Here is a 20,350-nt window from a genome sequence, read left to right on the forward strand (position 1 = left end):
CCTGCTGCTGTCACACTGTGTGCTTTTATACACTGTAAACTGTGGGTTGTTTGGTGTTCACATCTTTTAAAGCTATTTAGTTAAGGGCCAGTGAGATAGCTCAGCAGGTAAAAACACTTACCCAGCAAGCTTGATGACCTAGGTTTGATCCCCAAACCCACAGGACGAGGAGAAAACTGGCTCCAGAAAGTTATCATGTGACCTTCACATGTGCACTGTGGTGTATACACACATGCACACACGCACGCACACAAATAATAAAATAATTTGGGGTTTTTGTTTTTTGTTGTTATGTTTTGTTTGGGACAGGATTTCTCTGTGTCGTTCTGGCTGTCCTGGAACTCGCTCTATAGACCAGGCTGGCCTCGAACTCACAGAGATCCATCTGCCTCTGCCTCCCGAGTGCTGGGATTAAAGATGTGGGCCACCACCACCACCTGGCTTAATAAAATAGTTTTTAAACTAAATAATGAAAATAGAAAGCAGCCCCTGAGCCCATCAGTATCCTTGCAGACTCCCAAACTCGACTTTTCTTCTACCTCAGTTTCCTTCACCTTCTCATAGTGTGGCTCATGGAATCTCTCAGCACTCTGCTGCCTGATGATGTCTTTATTTCCCCTTGAGTTGAGAACTCCAGGCTGACAGGCTAGTGCCCTAAGGGTGTTCTGTGTCTCCTCACTTGCGTCATTCCCCAGGAGGGATCTGTGTCTGTCTCTCTGTAACACATCTTCCTTCTGTTTGCTCCAAGATTTTTCTCTTTATCACGATTCTTGAACAGTTTGATTAGGGTAGTGTCATTTTCTTCCTGTTTCTATTGCTTGAGGTCTGCTGAGTTTCTTATATTTATGGGTCTGCGGGTTTCATCATATTTGAAAAAAATGTTTCACATACCCCCTCTTCTGGGGATCGGATTACCCGTGTGTTATACTGCCTAAAGTTGTCCCCAGGACCTCTGGTGCTTTGTTTCTCTTTAATTTTCTCTGTGCGCCTTTATCTCAGCTTCCACTGCTGTCTGATCCACACACCCTCTTCCTCTTCAGGCTCCTCTGCCGATAAATGTGCCTTTCTAATGGTATAAATGTAAATTCTTTCCGTGTTACCTTTTGTGTGATTCTGTATCGCTTTGCGGTTTCCATGGGAATTATACCGAACATCTGAAGTGGTTTATACCAGCTTCGCCTCACAGAATAGCATACGAGCGAACATTCTGCTCCCTTGTGTCCTGTCCTGCTCTCCTCATTTGTTCACGCCTCGAAATTATGTCTTTATGCGTTTGTGTCCTAAGCTTAAGCTAACAATACTTTAAATGTGTTAGTCTCGAGTTATATGAAAACAAAACATGAGATCACAAGCCAAAGTTCAATAATCCTGCTTTTAGACTAATAATGGCTTTTAAAATGCATGTCTGTTCTTTGTATCAAAAACAAACAGAGGGATCGTAAATCTGCTACAGTCACATAAACTTGAATTTGAAGGGAATCTTTCTTTTTCCCTTCGAGGGTCTGTGATGTTCCAGGTTCTCTGAGGTTCTGCTTTACGCTGTGTAAGGCAGGGCACCCACACATCAGGCGGAGGCCAGCGCTGTGTGCCAGGGTCTCCACTGCCCTTAGAACATCAATGCTGCACCTCGTGACCATCCACACAGCAGCCTGACTATACACCAAAAGTGGACTTCCTCGTATGGAGGTAGCCTTCCATACAGCAGGGAGACCCTTGTCATTCCTCAGAGTGGGGTAACCTTCCTCACAGAGGATGACCTTCACAATGTGTGGCCTTCTCCTTATGAAAGGAGCTTGTCGCACAGTGGAACATCCTTGTGAACCTACCTTCATAAGGCCATGAGATATCGTTTGCCTGTGTTCCTTCAGTGAAAACACACTCAGTGACTAGCTGGGGCTTGAAGAGAGAGGACATGGACTCTCTTCCCAGATGACCCACTGGGTGCATATCCAGCAGGGAACTGTGGTCAGACACCATCTGTGGTAATCTGTACCACGTGGCCTGGGCTGGTTCGAAGTGCTTTGGTCATCCCAGCGTCATGAGTACCTTTAAGGCTCACATTTCCTTCCCCACCCCCAACCCCCCACCCCCGTCACCTGGGGTGTAGGAAGCAGCCAGCAGCCAGTGCTCAGCACTGTAAGGGCACCCATGACACAGCTTCCAGACCTTCCACCCATGTTGGGTCTTGGTCTCAAAGAACTAGTCACCATGATCCATAGGCTGCTAGTCTGCTCTGCTCCTGGAACATGATGGCCTTGTTTGTGCTGAGGCCTACACCATCAGTGTGAGTCATTCCATGGATGAGCTTGATACTGTCACCTCCACATTCCCCAATGGTAAGCAGTATTCAGGTATAAGAGAAGCTTCTTGAGTCTGAGGTTGGGACCTGCAGTGGACACACTGTACCACCTTCCTGTGAGCTCCAGGTGGGGCCAGTACACAGACGGCCAGGGACTGACCAATAGTGAGCACTGTAGGGGGCAGTCATCAGTGACCAAGTCAAAATGTGGCACTTGAGAGTTGTAAGAAATTTGTCCTCCAGATGGCAATAAGGTGTCCCCTTCACTGTTGACCCCAAACAAGACATGTGATCTGTCTCTGGAGGGAGGAGGCAGACTTTTCTGTTCTTTGACCATTCTCAACAGGGACCAGTGTAAGAACAACAGAGACCTGTGTCTCCCTACGATGTGCCACCCTTGGATCCCCAGCTAGGCATCTTCACCCATGTTTCCTTCTGTTTTTCTTACTTAAGATAGTCTCTTTGTAGCGCATACTGTACGCTGTGGCCTGAGATCTGAACTATATATCATGCCCATCGAGACATTTTGTCACTGCTGTCTGATGAGCCATCAAGCTGGGCCTCCAGCAGGACTGAGGTATCAGCAGGGCTCTCTTGTGCTTTATGGGGTGCAATGTTGCCACCCCCACCACAGTCACACTGACCCATGCCCTAGCTTTCATGCAAACAGAAATGAGCCTTGTCCCTGGCATGGTAAGCAGAGAGGCTGCAGCCCTCCCTTGTGACCTTAGGTACTGTACCTTGAGGCTTCAGTTCACAGAACAGACCCTGCTGGACAGTCAGCCCTGGCCCACGGGTCAAGGAAGCCTGTGCTCCCCCAGGATACCATCAGCAGAGGTGCAGCATTCACCTATCGGGAAGGCTAGTAGCACTGCTCACTAACACTGCCTTCTACATTATTACTCTATAGGAAAGCCCACAAGGACTGCAGTAGGGGGCTTCACCCTGTAGAATCCAGTTTCTAGTTCCCCAGCAACTGCCTCACTGTATTTGTGTAGAACCCTGGCTGAGTTGAGTCTGGGTGTTTCACTCTTTGTAGTTCATTGTCGTGCAAGCTGATGGAAAGTGCAACTCTGAAACATGGTGACTTTGTAGGCACTTTTACTTACCGACCTAAGGTGATGTCTTCACCAGTCCTGTACTCATTTGCCAGTATTTTGTGGCCATGTCCACCCTCCCCCAGTCCTCTGCTTTCCTGCCCTTGCTGGAGCATGTGGGAGTTTCAAGGGTGGGAGGCTGGGACAGTCCAGTGCTAGGTGAAGTGATCACTGCTCCATCCTTTAGACCATTCCTCTGTACATGGTGTCTCCAGTTGGGACAGAGTCTCCAAGTCCAAGGCATGTGGAGGTCAACACTGATTCCCAACAGAGGACAGTAACAAGGGCTGCAGCAGCCCCAGGGTGGAGGCAGCAAGCCAAGTGTGTTTCCTTTTCTGGTCCTGTGGGAGTGATGCATCTGGGAGAAAGTAAAGGGTCTACAACTGAAGAGAAGGGTGGATCTGGCAGACAGAAATCTTGCAATGGCTTCTGTCTCCTGGCACAGGGCTACAGGGTCACTTTGCTAAGCCAGTTGCTTATTCTGTTGGCAAGCAGTTAAAAGAGGGGAGGTGATGCCCCCCCACAGAGCTAGGTTGAGGGTGGCCTGCAGCATCCTTAAATGAAAAGCTTGGCTTCTGTCCTGTCCTGCTAAGCTGTTTATTTTTCCTGTGATCACATGGATGGTTCAAGTAGCAGGGACCCTGTGTGGGGTGGAGCGGGGCACATGAGGAGCCCAGGCTTTGGGGGAGGTGTCCTTCTGGCAGGGACTGCACACCTATGAAGACAGGGTGAGTTGACAAGTGGGCTCTTTAAGCGCCCCATGTCCAAGGTGAAATCCCAAAGGGACTGTGCCAAAGAATAAGGGAAGTACCAAACTTTCTGTCCTCTGAGCATCATTCCAGCCCCTTCTCTGCCTCCCTTTACTTCCTGCCACTGCTGCTGTGACCCTTATCCCCTGACTCCAATTCCCTGTGTTCAAGCCTACTTCCTTTGTAACAAGCCCACGTGAATGTGCAGGAGCCCCTGAGAGGGCAAAAGGCCCCCAGGGCCCATGGAGCCTGGCAGTGGGTGGGAGACTTGAGGTGGACTGTGAGTACAGGGTGGCAGGCAGTCAGTGAGCCATGAGCCCCGGGCAGCTGCCACCACAGCCCCACCCCACAGCCCCACTGGTGCTTAGGGGCAGCAGGCTGGTTCCTGCGTCTTTATATTCTTATCTGGTCTCAAGTGTTTAAAGATGTCACTTCAACTACAGTTTACACTTTTGCCTATAGGTTGTGGAGGTTTAAAACAACAAAAACAAACAAAGTCTTGCTTTTGCTCCAAAATAGCCTGCCCACAGAAGTCCTCCAGCTAGAGAATAGATGGTTTCTTCATAGCCAAGGTAGTATCACCCTAGTCAACCAAGGTTGGTAATTCAGAGACCCCTTTTTGCCCCCACAGACTCAGCCAGTGCCCAACCCGATGGCTTACTACCTGCACAGGTCACCCTGGTGGTTCCATCGCTTCGAGACCCTCAGCAACCACTTCATAGAGCTGCTGGTGCCTTTCTTCCTGTTCCTCGGGCGCCGGATGTGCATTCTTCATGGGGTGCTGCAGATCCTTTTCCAGGTAGGCTGTGCCAAGGTGCCACCACTTGGGGTCCCCCTGTGTCTACAGAAGACAACAACCTGCCTCATCGTTTCTGTGTTAGCACAAGAGCCATGGCTCCACTCACCCCCTGCAGGGGTCCCACCACATCCGGTCCAGGCTGAATTCCAGGGTCCCCTTCCCAGCTTCCATGAGCCTGTGGTGGTGTCTGGTTGCCCCTAGGGAGCTGCCTGCAGGCAGGGAGGGACACAGACCTTGGTCAGGCACACCTGGGCTCTACACAAACACTCCCTGTGTTCTTGAATCCAACCCCAAAATGTTAAGTGTCTTTCTATATGTAGACATCAGTCTACCAGGAATTGTGGCAAGTTGTTTGTTTAAAACAGGGTCTTGCCATGTAGCCCTGACTGGCTAGAACTTGTGGTCCTTGTGTCTCTACTTCCTGGGGGCTGATGTTTTGGGCAAGTGCCTCTATATGTCACCCCCTTTTGGTTTTTGAGTCAGAGTCTCAGTAAATTGTCCAGACTGCCCTTGAACGTGTGCTCCTCCTTCCTCAGCCTCCCCAGCAGCTGGGATGATAGGCCTGTACCACCAGGCCAGGCTCACCTTGAGGTTTGGGTTTTCCATTTTCACTTGTGAATGGATGTTGACCATAGCTGACTGTTTCCCCATCAGTCAGGCAAGGGTCGCAGGATTTTTCCTTTCAGTATGTTAATGAGGTGAATTATATTACTACTGCTCCAGTTGAGCTAGTTTCATATTCTAGAATAAACTCAGCTTGGTCATGCTGTAGCTATTTTAATATATTGCTGAGCTAATTTGCCAATGTTTTGTTTTAGATTTTGCATGGTTGTCAGTGAGAGAGACCTGTCTGTAATTTTCCAGCATAATGTGGGCCTAGTGTGGATTCCCTGTCTGGGCTCATTGCCCCACACTCAAAAGACTATCCCCTCTCTCTGAAGGGTCCGTGGAGACCCGGGCAGCCTGTTCTCAGAAGCTGAGCAATGCTGTGTGTGCTTCCGAGCAAAGCCTTGAAGCCTATGGCTGTGGGATAGCTTTCTCAAGGCAGCTTTGGCAGTCAGCGTCTTCCTGGGAATAAATATGTCAGCTTCAGCTGTTTTCAAATTTATTAGCGCAAGGGGAGAGGGGACATCATGTTCTCCTTGGCAAATTGTGGATCCGTGAGCCTGTCTCTCCTCATGTCCTTTGTCTCTGTGCGGGGCTGTGTTTAAATCAGGACTGCTGTAAGCATATGTTTGAGTCTCACTGGCACCTTTGCCACGGTGACCTTTGACTGCTAAGTCATCTCTGGCTACTACCTGTTCACCAGCTCCCAGTGCTCCAATAAGTTGACTTCTTTTTGTTTTGTACTTTAACAGGGTAGTCTAGAAGCTATGTAGAGATTATAGAAAATGTCTTTGTTCTACATCCCCACTATGAGCACTGCACAATGATGGGGCGCCAGGTGATGGTGCATGATGACCAACCAAAGCCCGCAGAGCATTCTTTGGGTTTGGACAATGGAGAATGTTTATACATCATCACTGTCATACAGACATCTTCCTCCACCTTGACCCCTGGCCTTCACTGTTTCCCAAGCATCTTGGATTTGGAACCACACTGTGTTACCTCTCTAGCCAGCTTCTCTCAGTCATGTGTTTAAGACTCCTCCCTACAGCTTAGCCACTCATATCTTCTCAGAGCTGATATCTGCACGAAATACCTGTTTCCCACACATCTACTGTAAGCCACAGACAGTGCCAATCTTGAGATGACAAAAACGTGCCCTACTGGCCCCCAGTTCCAGACCCCACCCTGCCTGAGAAGCAGGACCATCCAGCTGGCTTGATCAGACATTGAGGAAGAGCCTTGGGTGTGTCTCCATCTCTTGTCCTGACCCAGGTGGATAGGGTGGTGGGGATGCTCCTAGGCCTGTATGGCCTAGTAAGGGAGTTGGTGCCTAGGCTGGACCTTCCAGGTTAACAATACCCAGAGACTCAGGGAGACTTCGGGCCAAGGCAGGCACATGTGTCCACACTAAGCACTGGGGAATTTTTGCAGAGACCAAGGCTGCCATGATGCTGGGAATAGCTGCCTGCAGTGCCTCAGCTGCACAGGTACCAGAGACAGATGTCAAGAGTCCTCATTGGGGCATAGCAGATGCCTTGGGGCCTGGGGTTTCCTGAGGTTCAGGATTCTCCTCTTCCTGTGTACAAGGAGCTGTACAATAAGCTTCTCCCAACAACCCCCATGTGGGACACTCTAGAAAATGAAGAAACCTACACCACACCCTCCAAGCACTGCCAGCAGCCTTGAGCCACTGTTAACTCCTTGTAGTCCTTTCGGAGGTAGCAAGGTGTCCCCAGCATTTGCTCTGTCAAGGGGATCCCTGGGCTAGCAGCTCCCACCTGACTTGCCCCGTGGAGAACATGGAACTGGCCACACCATGTCCAGAAGGAAATGGAGATATCCAGGGCTACGGCTTTTCCCCAGGCCTGGTCTGACGTCCCCCAGATCCAGCTGAGACTTCCTGCCAACCAGGGGTTAGCAGGGATGGCCTTTACCATCCCACAAGCCCCTGTGGAAGGTGTTGGGAAGGACTATGTGCTCCTCACCATGCAGCGCTATAGCCAACATACAGCACCCGCCACTCTGTGGCATTGAGTGCAGCCTGGTTTGATCTGCACTGTGTCCTGACCCACTGGTTCCTGTGTTCCTTCCTGTGGGCCAGGCAGAGTTTGAGTTCACTCACTTCCTCCCACACTCAGTTTACACAGCTGCTCCAAGGATCCCCGCAAGGCCTCGGGATCCACGTGGGAAGGACCGAAGAGCTCTGAGGGGATGACCCCGGAAGGGGCGGTATGGTCAGCCTCCGCTGCTGAGCTAGGTCAGGACATCCGAGGCCCACCATGGTATCAGTCCCCACCAAGGAACGAGAAGGAGGTGGGGTTGGACCTGAGACAACAGAGAGAAGGCAAGAGAGGGTCTTGGGAGAGGCAGCTTTGAGGTTGATTCCTCTGCTAAATACACATGGGGCTACCCAGATGCCCTGGGAGCACACACATGCCCTCTGTGAAGGTCCCTGTGACTGCATGCATGTCCTCTGTGGAAGGTTCCTGTGACCACATACATGTCCTCTGGAAGGTCCTCTCAAGCGCCTGTCTCCCCTGTAGGAAGCCTGCCTGCGAGCATGTGTCCTCTGTGGTAACTGCAAGCCCAGTGGGGACATCCAGAAATCCCCCCTCTTCCTTTTGGGGTCATGTTGCATCTGCCTGGAACATCTGCTATAGTCTCTCTGGGGCTGAATTCCACCAACACACGTTCATCTTCCTCTGCTGTCCGGAGCCTCACCCGCTCCACAGCACAGGGCCATGCTCCAAGCCGGTCATCGGCAGAGCACACTGAGAGTGCGTTGAGGACTCTACCGGCCAGGGGTAAACACAGATGGGCTGTGACGAGATTCATTTCCCTCAAGGGATGGCTGCAGTGGCGCTAGAAGGAAAGCATGGAAGATAAGATCCCTTTGGAGCACTTGGACCATGTGCTACATGATGAATTCCAGTCTTACTGAACAAATAGGCTGTGTGGGGTGGGGATTCTGAACTGTGTGGGCCGAGCTGGCCTGACCCCTGAGCACAGCCACCATCTGTCCACCAAGGCAAAGTGTCACAGGTTCTGCACAGTGCTTTGTTAGAAACAGGGTTCCACCTGGTGACAGTTAACCTGGTCATCCCCTTGGCTGGATTTAGGATCCTCTCTAGGGGACACACCCCTGGGCATGTCTATAAGGGTGTTTCAGAGAGGATTGTTGAGGGAAGGCCCTCCACTCTGAATGGGGGTCATACCATCCCACAGACTAGAGCCCCAGACTGAATGAAATAGGAAGAGGGAGAAGAGAGCTGAGCACCCACCTTCGCCTCTCTCAGCTTCCTGACTGCAGGTACAGTATGCCCAGCCACCTTAAGTTCCCACTGCCATGCTGTCCCTCCGTGATGGACTGTGTGCCCTCGGACCGTGAGGCAAACCTTTCCCTCCTAAGTTGCTTTTTCAGGCTTGTTCTCTGGAACTTCCCACTGAGTGGAGGAAGTTTTGAAAATAGTTCGTGCCAGCGGCCCCCACCAACAAGGCCATGTGTTCTGGGGTGGGGCTATGTTATCCAGATCTCCCGGGGTATGTTACCATGGCTGTCAGGCAGCTGAGTCTGCCCTTGGGGAACACTGACCCCTGGCTCACGGCCACAGGACATCACCCCAACCTCAGGGACAGACAGGCGCCTGCAACAGGTGGACATGTCTCAGCAGAGTGGTCAGCCATAGCCTCACCTCAAGGTACTAAGTTGCAACCTCCCTGCTTGGGAGGTAGAGATGATATGAATGGCCTGAGGAGATGAGTTGTCTCCAGGCAGAGAACAGTGACTAATGAGGATTCAAAGTCACCATTTGTCATGTGAGCCAGCTGTCTCTCCAAGAAGGTGCAACAGGTTCCAAAACTACAGCCTAAAGGGCTGCCCTGAGACCTCTGCAGTAGCTGGGTGCCACCTGAGGCCTCCCTCCAGAAGCATTGAGCAGTACTTCTCTACACCTCATTTCCATAAAAATATCCATGCTTGGGAAACAGGAGTAAAAGCCTGTCACCTGCCCCTCAAAGCTAAGTGGAGAGGTTCCTGGCACAGGAGTCAGTATTGACACACTTCCACCATCTACAGGAGAAACCAAAAGGTACACAGATTAGAGGGGAGTGGCAACCCAGCCAGTTGCACCATGGGAAGTCTTAGGCTCTGCCACCTACAAGTTGGGAACCCAAGACGGGTTGGTAGTCTGGTCCAGTCCAAACTCAAGGACCAAGAACCATGGAAGCCAGTAATCTTCACCCTGGCTTCATCCACAGACCAGGGACCCTCACAGGACAGAACAGGAGGAGGTGGGCATCCAGCTCCAGGAGAAGAGCTACATCCTTCCTGGACAATTTTGTTCTTTCTAGACCCTTGGTGGGTGATACCCAGTGCATTGGGCAGGGCAGTCATAATTCTGCTTGATGTTTCTAATGCTTTCAAATCTTTCTTCTGCCTGCATAGACACCCCTGGACCTTTATCAGCCATTTAGATGCATCTCAGCCAGTCAGACTCCCACATGTGACAATCATTCTATTATATCAAAAGTCAGTTCTAAGCCGGGCATGCAGCACATACCCGTAACCCTGGCACTCTGGAAGCTGACACGGGAGGGTTGGGAATTTGTGGACAGCTTGGGCCTAGGGACCCTGTCTCAAAAACAGAAAGTTCTATGTTACAAGCTAATTTTTATATCTGTTGTTTTATTGTTGTAAAGATTTTTTGATAAGTATATAAGGGGTATGGAGTGCCTCGCATGCCCTGGAGCTGCAGTGACGGGATTTTAAGCCATATAATGTGGGTGCAGGGGGAAAGTTGTGTCTTTCACAAGAGCAGCAAGTGCTCCTTCCCACTGAGCCATTTCTCCGAGCCCCAAAGACCTAAATTTTAATGTGCACTTCACTTTTTTGGCACTCTGCACCGGATGGCTCCAAACTTACATAGAAACCAGGTTCTGTCTGAAGAGCATTTTATTTTGCTAAAGTTCTCTGATGGGCAGTTCTCACCATTTTTTTTTAAGACAGGGTCTCTCCTTGTAGAGCAGTTGACCTCAGACTTTAAGCTCTGCCCCTCGGGGCTGGGATTAAGGTCATGCCCCACCACCACACCCAGCTCTCGCTTTTTTTATTTTATTTTTTGTATTTATTTATTTGTTTTTATAGCCCAACTGCAGTTTCCCCACCCTCCTCTCAGTTTCTCCCCTGCCTCTCGACATCTCCACTCCAATTCACTCCTCCATTTCTCTTCAGAGAAGGGCAGGCTTCCCATGGATGTCAGCCAGCCTTGCTATATCAAGTTGCAGTGAGACCAGGCACCTCGTCTTTCTTCTATTAAGACTGGACGAGGCAATCCGGTAGGTGGGAAGGGTCCCCAAAGCAGTCAACAGAGTCAGAGATAGCCCCACTCCCACCGTTAGGAGTCCCACAAGAAGACCAAACTACACAACTGTAGCGTGTATGCAGAGGGCCTAGGTCAATCCCATGCAGGCTCCCTGGTTGTTGGTTCTGTCTCTGTGAGCCCAGGTTAGTGGATTCTGTGGGTTTTCTTGTATTGTCCTTGACTCCTCTGGCTCCTGCAGTCCTTCCTCCCTGTCTTCCACAGGGTAACCCCAAGCTCCACCTAATGTTTGGCTGTGGTCTCTGCATATGTTTTTATCAGTTGGTGAATGAAGCCTCTCTGATGACAGTTGGGCTAGGCACCAGTCTATGAGTATAGCAGAGTATCATTAGGAATCACTTCATTGACTTTTTTTCCTAGGCATGTTGGGTCTATCCTAGGTCTCTGGACTAACCCGCCTCTATTTCCTGACCCTCGGGGATGAGCTCCCTCTCAAGCTGGACCAGTCATTGATTGGCCACTCCCACAACTTGTGCCATCTTTGCCAACACATCTTGTAGGCAGAACAAATTATAAGTGGAAAGCTTTATGACGGGGTTGGTGTCCCAATCCTTCCACTGGAAGTGTTGCCTGAACTTCCAGGAGATGGCTGGTTCAGGTTCCGTATCTCCCATTGCTAGGAGTCTTCGCTAGGGCCACCCTCGTAGATTCCTGAGTTTCCGTTGCACTAGGTTTCTAGCTCTTCCCAGAGTTGCCCCTGAAGATACGCTTCATTGTGTGGCTGAGGCTAGCCTTGAACTTGCAGCCCTCCTGCCTCCACTTCCCGAGTTCTGGTGACACACCACCACACCTGGCTGCTTGACAGCTGCTTCTGGCACCTCAGAAAGGTGTCCTTTCCTCATTCTCACTCACACAGCGCTCCAGCTGACCGTCCATCACCTGTGTCCCTGCTCCTGTATATGACTGTCACTCTTGTCCCTGGTTTTGGAACAGGACCTGTGTGGTTTCTTCATACCTGTCCTGGTTGTGCTCTCCTGAGCTGCTTTTATCTGTGCATTTATTGCTCTCACCAACAAGGGGACTTGTGGGGCTGATTTGTTCACGTTCCCTGCTGTGGGACTCAGTTTCGTGTAGACTGGATGACATTTTAAATGGAACACATTGAATGTGTGAGAGTGGGCCCAGCAGGCTCCCCAGCTCAGGAACAGAGCTGAGGCTGAGCAGGAGCCGGCAGAGCCTCCAGATGCAGCTACGTGTCTCATCCTGTCCATGTGAAACGGAGCCAGTCCCTCAAGCTGGGGACAACAATGAATGCACAGATCACACAAGTCAGAAAGCTGCAGGTACAGGTTAGACCTTGACGGCTAACCCGGGAAATCATGGGCTGGGTGCCTGGGGTGCCATGGAGGACGCCAAGACCTGGGAGCTCTGCAGCTCTGGCAGGGTGACAAGTTTGCCTGTGATGGCCCTTCTGTGTGTGAGGTGCTCAGAAACAATTATTTCTCACGTTTCTGCTGAGGGGAGGGAACAGTATACACCTGGGTGTTAGATTCTATAGAAGGTGTCCAGATGGAACAGGCCACATAGAGACCGGGGGGATGGTGTGGCTAGCCCCTTAGGGTCTCCTCCCAGACTTTTCCTCATGTGTGGATGTTTATGGGAGACAATGGGACTGGGGGCACAGAGCTGTGCTGTGCAGGCCAGTGTATGAGTGGAAACTAGTTCAGGGTAAGTCCTGCTAACCTATGAGGCCACTCCGGCCATCAAGGATAGATCATGTCACAGTGCAAACATTGTATGCAGCTCTCAATTGCTGCAGCCCTGCAGGAGCAGAGGATCTATGGGGGTCCACACTGAGACTGCATGTGCCTCCTTCCAGGTATAAGCAAGTGGGAAAGGCTGAGGCCAGTCCTCAAGACCCTTCTTGCCAGGTGTGCTGGACACTAGTGCCATTGAGGCACATTTTGATAAGAGCTGGGCTGTTTGTTCTAGCCACACTGACCCTGGCCTCTGGCCTGCCTTGTTCTGACCTGAAAGAGGTGCACTTCAAGATCCAGTCAATCTGGGGCCAGAGAAGAGAGTTGGAACCACTTGGGTTCTTTCGTCAGCCCCAAAGAAGGGACAGACCTACAGGAAGCACTGTCCAGCTGTCCAGTGAGGTGCTATTCTGCAGACAAGGTCAGCCACAGAGGGTAGCAGGCAGGGCTGGTACAGCTTCCAAGGACAGACAGGGGTGCTCGGAGGTCTTCCATGGACATCTAAATGGCTTTCACAGCACCTTAGGGAACCCGAGCCTGCATTCTTTGGTATGAGGGAACTTGGACTCTGAGTTGTCCCCCTTTGTTGCTGCCATAGTCCCAGTAACAATACACAGCCCGGGGACCACTCCTGATCCTACTGGGGTGGTGGTCAGGAGCTTCTCAAAGCCTCTTTCTCTCCCCTGGCTCACCAGGCTTGACCTCTCACATCTCCTCCAGCTCTGGGAAGTCAGAGCTGCCTCCTCTGCCACCCTCCTATCTCGGGACTCTTCACCTGACTCCATCTCTTTGCCCCTTGGGTCATGGTAGACCTAAATAGAGCCTACCTGTCCAGATACTACGTCATGTCCATCTACAGTGAATGTCTAAAGGGGGGGAGGGAGTAACTAACCCTGCGCTCATAGAAGTCTCACTGTGGAGTGGGCAGGGGCTTCTCAGACAAGACAGAAAGCACTGGCTGTGACCTGCGAAAATGTAACCCTTCCAACCACCCAATAAAAAGGCAGGCAGGGCATGAGCTGGGGTATGTAGCCAACAAGGGATGCTAGGAAATGCTTTTGCTCAGCAACGAGGCACCCAAGTGTTCAGGGAGAGAAGAGGGTTAGACACTCGTGAACAGCACTCAGTACCTAGATCAATGCAGGCTCTCAACCTCAGGCTGCAGGCCAGGGGGCAGCACCATATGTTAGTAACATTGAGTCTTCAGCCCCACTTGTGAGTGAGCATGTGAAACCCTGCGCCCATCCTGGAAAGTAGTCGGTCAATCACCATATGCCTACCTCATGGCTCAGCACAGGCATGTCCACTACAAGAGCACAAGCAAGGACTCTAAGGTAGATATTGTCCCTATAGGGTGACCCTCCACGATATCCTAGAAGCCACCCTGTGACTCTCATTCTGTGAAGCTTGAAAGAGCCCAGTATCATCAGAGTGTGAAGGGTGACTGGCTAATGGCTAATGTACCTACACAGGTGTAAACCTTGCTGGAAGTCTCTGAGCCATACACAACACAGGCATGCTTTGCCATTTGATCAGTGTTCCTATTCAGTCAGTTTAAAGGTCTGGGCTAAAGCCAGGCATATATATATTCATTCCTCTCATCCACGACTCCTCACCAGCTGTCACTGTCCTCCAGGTCTCAAGGACATCCACAGTGGTCACTGTCTTCAACCCTAGGTCACTATGTTGTCTCCTGTTCCTATTTTGCCTTCTGTGAACTCTAGTTCCCCCTGGGTTCTCATGCCTCCACCTCCATGCCAAGTCTGTACCTCAGACAGCTACCACTAGTCCTGCCTTAGCCAGAGCTGCCACCATGGTATATCCCAGGAAGCCACCACACAGAATTCTCAGGCCACAGAAAGGTCGAGCTAACACCCCATCCCCAGCCTTTCCTGGGCTAGCCAACTCTTGCATAGGCCCCATACCCACCTGTGGAAGGCTCTGCACCTGGGGTCTCAGTGGGGCCTGCAAATTTAGAGAGGACCTGGGATCATACTCAAGCTGAGAGGATGACAAGGGGGCTCAGAAGCCCTTCTGGAGCCTCTGCTGGACTACTGAAGTGTGGGTGCCCAGCCCAGACACATAGAGGGCAGCAGCCCTTGCTCCCAAGCATACCTCAGTTCGAGTGTGCACCCGCAGGTAATCCTCATCATCAGTGGGAACCTGAGCTTCCTGAACTGGCTCACCATCGTGCCCAGCCTTGCCTGTTTCGACGATGCAACTTTGGGATTCCTGTTTCCCTCAGGACTTCGAGGCCTAAAGAACCAAGTCCTGAGGATACAGAAGGAAGATACACAAGGGGTCCAGCCCAGACCAAGCTACGGTGGGTGAACCAGAACCCCGACCAGCCCCATGACCCTTATGCCGAATGTCTCATGAATGTGTAAGGTCAGGTACTCACCAGCTCCACAACCGTCAGCAAGAGCAGGGTGGGCACCATAGGTCCTAGGAGGGAACATCTGCTGTCTAGGGTCCTTTGCTAGGCCAGGACCTAGGATAATTGGCTGTGGCTCAGGGCACCTTTCCCAACCCATGGGTTACATGGCTGGGTGGGTGTGCCTGTAAGCCTTCTTGAGCCTGGAGTGGCAGAACAGTAGCCAAGGGTTCCTGAAGGAATAGCATAGCTTTGCTGAGAGATTGGGAGCCTGGCTGATGAGAACCAACCTGTCCCCCACCCCTATCCTTGGCTAGGCTGCATGGTGCGGCGAGTGGTCAACTTCTCCCTGGGCATCCTGGTGGTCTGGCTCAGCGTGCCCGTGGTTATCAACCTACTAAGCTCCAGGCAGGTCATGAATACCTCCTTCAACCCACTCAGGATTGTCAACACCTACGGGGCCTTTGGAAGGTATGGGCCAGGCACCCTGGCTGGGGCACTGGGCTCTGCCCTCCTGTCCATCTTGGCTCACTTTCGGGAGGTGTGGGCTCATGGCATCACCATCTCAGCTGGGGGAAGGCAGATACTGTGGCTGCATTGACCTTCTTCATCTCCCCCAGTATCACCAAGGAACGGACTGAGGTGATCCTGCAGGGCACAGCCAGCCCTAATGCCAGTGCACCTGATGCCGTGTGGGAGGACTATGAGTTCAAGTGCAAACCTGGTGACCCCTGGAGGCGGCCATGCCTTATCTCTCCATACCACTACCGCCTGGACTGGCTAATGTGGTTCGCAGCTTTCCAGGTAATGATGTCCCACCATAATGCTCTGACCCACGGACAAGCCCTATATGCGTGCTCTTTGCAAAGGGTGCAGTTTCCCACCAAGAGGGTCACGGAGGAGGGGGCCTCTCTTTAGAGGTGTAGACCTCCCAAGGCACTGAACAGGCCTTGCTTTGACCTGGACCTGCTGGAAAAGGGTTCCTGCAGATAGCTCTGCTCCCCCAAGGCCCAGGGCAATCACACCTTAGGCCAGGGCAAGTAGCCCGGTAGAAAACACAGCTGAGGGATGGTTCATGAGTGAGTGATCCCCAGGTGAGACCCCAGAAAGAACATGAAGCAGGCAGTTCCCGGGAGGTTGATGAGTGAACCCTCAAAGGAAACCGAGTCCTGGAACACCTGACCATGCCATACTCTAGCCAGACTGTGGAGTGCAGGGAAGTAGATGACGTTCAGAGAGACCAGGCAGGGGCTACACCGGGGCACGTGCCAACTTCCTGGGGGGTGGCTGTCCCCATACTCCAACCTCACGAACACTGTCCTTTCAGACCTATGAGCACAATGACTGGATCATCCATCTGGCGGGTAAGCTCCTAGCTGGTGATGCCGAGACCCTGTCCCTGCTCTCCCTCAACCCCTTTGAGGGCAGGTCTCCTCCCAGGTAAGAGTCTCCCTATTCACTTCAGCCTGTGGTCAATGGGCAGTGTTCTCTAGTGCCTGAGTTGGGCGCCCTGACACATGATGTGGAATTCAGTAGCAGCCAGAGACTAGGGGAGTGGGCAGTCCTGAACCAGCCACATCCCTCCGCTGTGTCCTGCCCACCATTGATGCTGACAGAAAACACATTCCTCCTGTCTCTCCCTGGAGAAGCCTCAGGACAGCTGCACCTAGAGCTGCCCACAGCTGTCAGGACTGTCAGGAGAGGCGCTGAGGGGCAGTGAGCAGCTGCAAGTATGGCAGCCCAGGCAAGGGAGCCAGCCAAGCGCCTCCCCGCACTGCCTACTGTGGCACTGGGGATGTGGGGACACCCCTGCCCAGGGGCCAGCAGCCTCACACCCCTGTCACTGCACTCTCCTCTGCCAGCACCCTGCAGCCACCAGGAAATCTGAACTAGGCACACACTGCAGTGATACACATCCCCAGGATTGCCAGCAGCTGTGTCCTTCCAGCTCTGAGAGGCTTGTCACTGACCAGCCTCCCTGGCTCCTGGCTGCTGTCTTGGGTTTGTGTCCCACCTGCCAGGGATGGGTGGAAGGCCTAGGCTTAGGATGGTCTCCTGGTCCAGCAGGAGGTTGAGGATGTGGTCAGGTGTGCCTTGTGGAAACAGAGCCTTCAGGCAGATCTGTGAATGCAAGCCTGGCTGCCTCTTGTGTGAATCAGTAGTGAGTCGATATTCACTATTAATACATGTGCAAGTTGAAACACAGTAAATGCCACAGAGCATGGCCCAGCAGAGGGGCCACCGTCACACTCTGCATGGTTGCAGAGCTGAATGTGACCTCAGCATGACCCCACTGCCAGCCGTGATTTTCTGAAATGGGTGGTGACTCTGGAGTCTCCATGGTGGGAGGATGGATCAGGCACCTCCCTACCCTGCACTGAGCCTGGGTGCTGCCCATGAAATAAACACAGGAGCTTTGAACAGTTCTGGGAGGGGCCTAGTGGGGGACCCAGGACCCCAGCATCAACCTTCAAATAGTACCAGCTTGTCTTGCTTCCTGTCTGCGAAGACAAGCAGCAGCAAATGCCCAGAAAGGAGCCGTCACTGGGACAGAAGCTATGGCAAGCCCGTTCTACTCCAGCCAGAGCCACCAAACAAATGATCCTGCCTAGCAGGAAGAGCCAAGAGCACATGGACTCCACCCTGAAGGACAAGAGGCCACTCACTGAGCTGCTGGAAGGCCTTGTGGTGACCCAGACGCTCACCACAGCAAGCAGCTCCAGCCTAGTTTCGTGTCATCAGTGGAGACCTTCCGTTGCCACCTTTGCCTGGCAGTGCCAGGGCACAAGGTAGAAAGTTTGAACTTCCAGAATGGAGTTTGAAGAAGCCACTGCAACAGAAGGGTTGAATGTGCCTTGGGATCCCGACACCCAAACTAAAGCTCAACAAGACCAGGAAGGCATTGAACAGATCAGAAAAAGACAGCCAGTGGATGACAACAACTGACCCTCCCCACGGCAGTCGTGAGGCAGTTATACACAACACTCAGGGGAAGAGTCAGCAAAGAAATAGCAGACAGAGGGAGAACCAAAGGAGAAACTCAGAACGGAGCAGCATAGTCCCTGGGGGGAAACACCGGAGGAGGGAGGCAGAGCTGGGCGCAAAGGAGGAGTCAGCAGCGACCAGTGTAGTAGAGCGCGGGCCTAGGACTGCAACGAGACCTAGGGTGGTGTCTGCACCCAAGGGGAAGGGTCCCACCTGGGGCTGGGGAGGCATTAATGAAGATCTCCCAAAGTTGCCGAAAGACACAGACTGAAAGGTCAAAGGGAACCCCAGATGGTAAATCTTGGGGAGATGCAGACCAAGGCACAATAGACAGTAAAGGGGCTGAGCAGTCAGAGCCAAGGACACTGAGATCCAGATCTCATCAATGCAGGGAGGCTGGCTGACCAGACGGCCCTAAGGATCCTCTTTCCCCACCTCCCCAACACCGGAACTACAAGTGTGCATCTCTACACAAGCCTTCTATTTCCTAATGTGGTTTCTAGGGATCAAACACTATACCTGCTAACCTCTGTCCCACGCCTCTGAAAAAAAAATCACAAAATGGGGGGGGGGAGCTAGAGAGATGGCTCAGTGATTCAGAGCACTTCCTGCATCTCCAGAACACCCAGGTTTGACTGCCAGCATCCACACTCAGCAGTTCACAACTTCCTGTTACTCAAGCTCCAAGTGATCCCACACCCTTTTCTGGCCTCCTCAGACACTGAAGCAGACACAGAGGGGCACTGTTCATGGCTTGCTTTCTTCCACAACCCAGGACCACCATGTGCTGAGCTCCCAAATCCATCACTCATCAAGAAGATGCCACACACACACACCTGTAGGTCACTCTGATAGAGGTTATTCTGAAGGTGTCTCTAGTTTGTGTCACACTGATAAAAACTAACCAGCATAGTCATGTTCTAGAGCATTCCAGGGGTGGTATCATTCCTCCTCGGTATCCTCACAGACCTACCAGAGAAAGCACAAGGCCCTGGCTCTTTCCCAACCTCCTGAGTCCAACACTGGGCACCTGAGCCTTGCCCCAGGACCCCACCCTCCAGTGCACCACACCCCCCCCCTTGGCTATAAGTAGTGTCCAGGCCCTGCAACCCTAGATCTTTGACTGTATCTTGAGAAGAAAATGAAGGCAAGAAGGCAAATTTAGAGAAGGTGGAGTGATCACATGGCAGTGGCCTTCCAAGAGGCTCTGCACCCCTGCCCTTTCCAGCCTTGCAAAATGTAGGGTCAGGACCCCAGATTCAGGAGAAGAGAGGCACAGCCTTAATCCCTCCATGGCCACCTGTGGAGTCCAGCGTGGCTCTGCTCAGCACTGCCCAGCCTCACCCCGACACTGACCACCATCAGGTTTGCACACCAGAGGAAGGAAGGATGGCAGCTCCACCCAGAACCAATGATACCTCCAGACCCACACCCAAAAAGACATAGCATGTCCCCCTGTCCCATCACAAGGCTTGCTATGTCCTGTGCACACCCTAGTAACACAAGTTGGAGAAGGTGAATCATGGAGACAGAGCATCACCTAGGTCTCACTCAAGTCCCAGGATAGAGTATGTGCCATCACCGGAGCCCAGATGTACCTGTTTTACATTCAAGATTTGTAGCAGGCTTGGGAACATTTTGATCATGAGGCTAATGGAGCTCCACCCACGGATTGCGGGGACCTAGGCCTGCCTTCTGGGACATAGGGGCTGTGAAGAGCGTGGGGGAAGCAAAGAGACAGTAGGTTGACACAATTTCCCCTGCAGGTGGATCCGAGGAGAACACTACCGTTACCGGTTCAGCCTCCCCAGTGGCCAGCATGCTGCCCAGGGCAAGTGGTGGATACGCAAGCGAATTGGTCCCTACTTCCCCCCACTCAAACTTGAGGATTTGAAGGACTACTTTAAGACTCGGGAATGGCCGCTGCCGGAACCCCATCTCGACACACCCTGAAATAAAGACCAGAGACTAACTGCTTTTCTACCTGTACTTTCTGCTGTGGCAATGGTCACACACAGTGACCAGGTAGCCCGTGGGTCCTGCCGAGAAGAGAATTGGAAAAGGTTGTACTTCCATAACTGAGCCTCCTGCCTCTGTCCCCATCAGCCCCATGCCCTGCGTATGGTCACACAGTGAGGTCCCACAGGCACCAGGCCTCTCCCTTAGCTACAGGGAGCCAGTGCTTCCTCATCCTCCACCCTCACAGGTACCCACCAACCCTGTCTCCAGGACCACATTGCCACCTACATCCACATCACAGGAGGCCACTGCCCATATCTGGATGACAGCCACTTGGGGACTCTCTCCTAGTCTGAACTTTGGTAGCAACCCCATAGTTTGCTGAACCCCAGGGGTTCTCAGAT

The 20,350-nt window shown here is 52.2% G+C and overlaps 1 protein-coding gene across 4 annotated transcripts in view; it reads left to right on the forward strand.

Annotated features, from left to right (window-relative positions):
• Positions 1 to 19,959, forward strand: part of Lmf1 (lipase maturation factor 1) — an 87,738-nt gene extending 67,779 nt beyond the window's left edge. For all 4 annotated transcript variants that reach the window (XM_040748334.1, XM_040748333.1, XM_040748336.1 and 1 more), the window contains 6 exons: positions 4,777 to 4,944; positions 14,768 to 14,951; positions 15,320 to 15,473; positions 15,623 to 15,806; positions 16,330 to 16,442; positions 19,754 to 19,959. In XM_040748334.1, coding sequence (XP_040604268.1) covers positions 4,777 to 4,944; positions 14,768 to 14,951; positions 15,320 to 15,473; positions 15,623 to 15,806; positions 16,330 to 16,442; positions 19,754 to 19,940 — 990 coding nt within the window. In that variant the 3' untranslated portion in view covers positions 19,941 to 19,959. The remainder of the gene's footprint in view (positions 1 to 4,776; positions 4,945 to 14,767; positions 14,952 to 15,319; positions 15,474 to 15,622; positions 15,807 to 16,329; positions 16,443 to 19,753) is intronic.
• Positions 19,960 to 20,350: the final 391 nt, after the last annotated feature.

This window comes from Mesocricetus auratus, unplaced genomic scaffold (genome assembly GCF_017639785.1).
Source record: "Mesocricetus auratus isolate SY011 unplaced genomic scaffold, BCM_Maur_2.0 Super-Scaffold_100007, whole genome shotgun sequence".
Taxonomy (NCBI): Eukaryota; Metazoa; Chordata; class Mammalia; order Rodentia; family Cricetidae; genus Mesocricetus; species Mesocricetus auratus.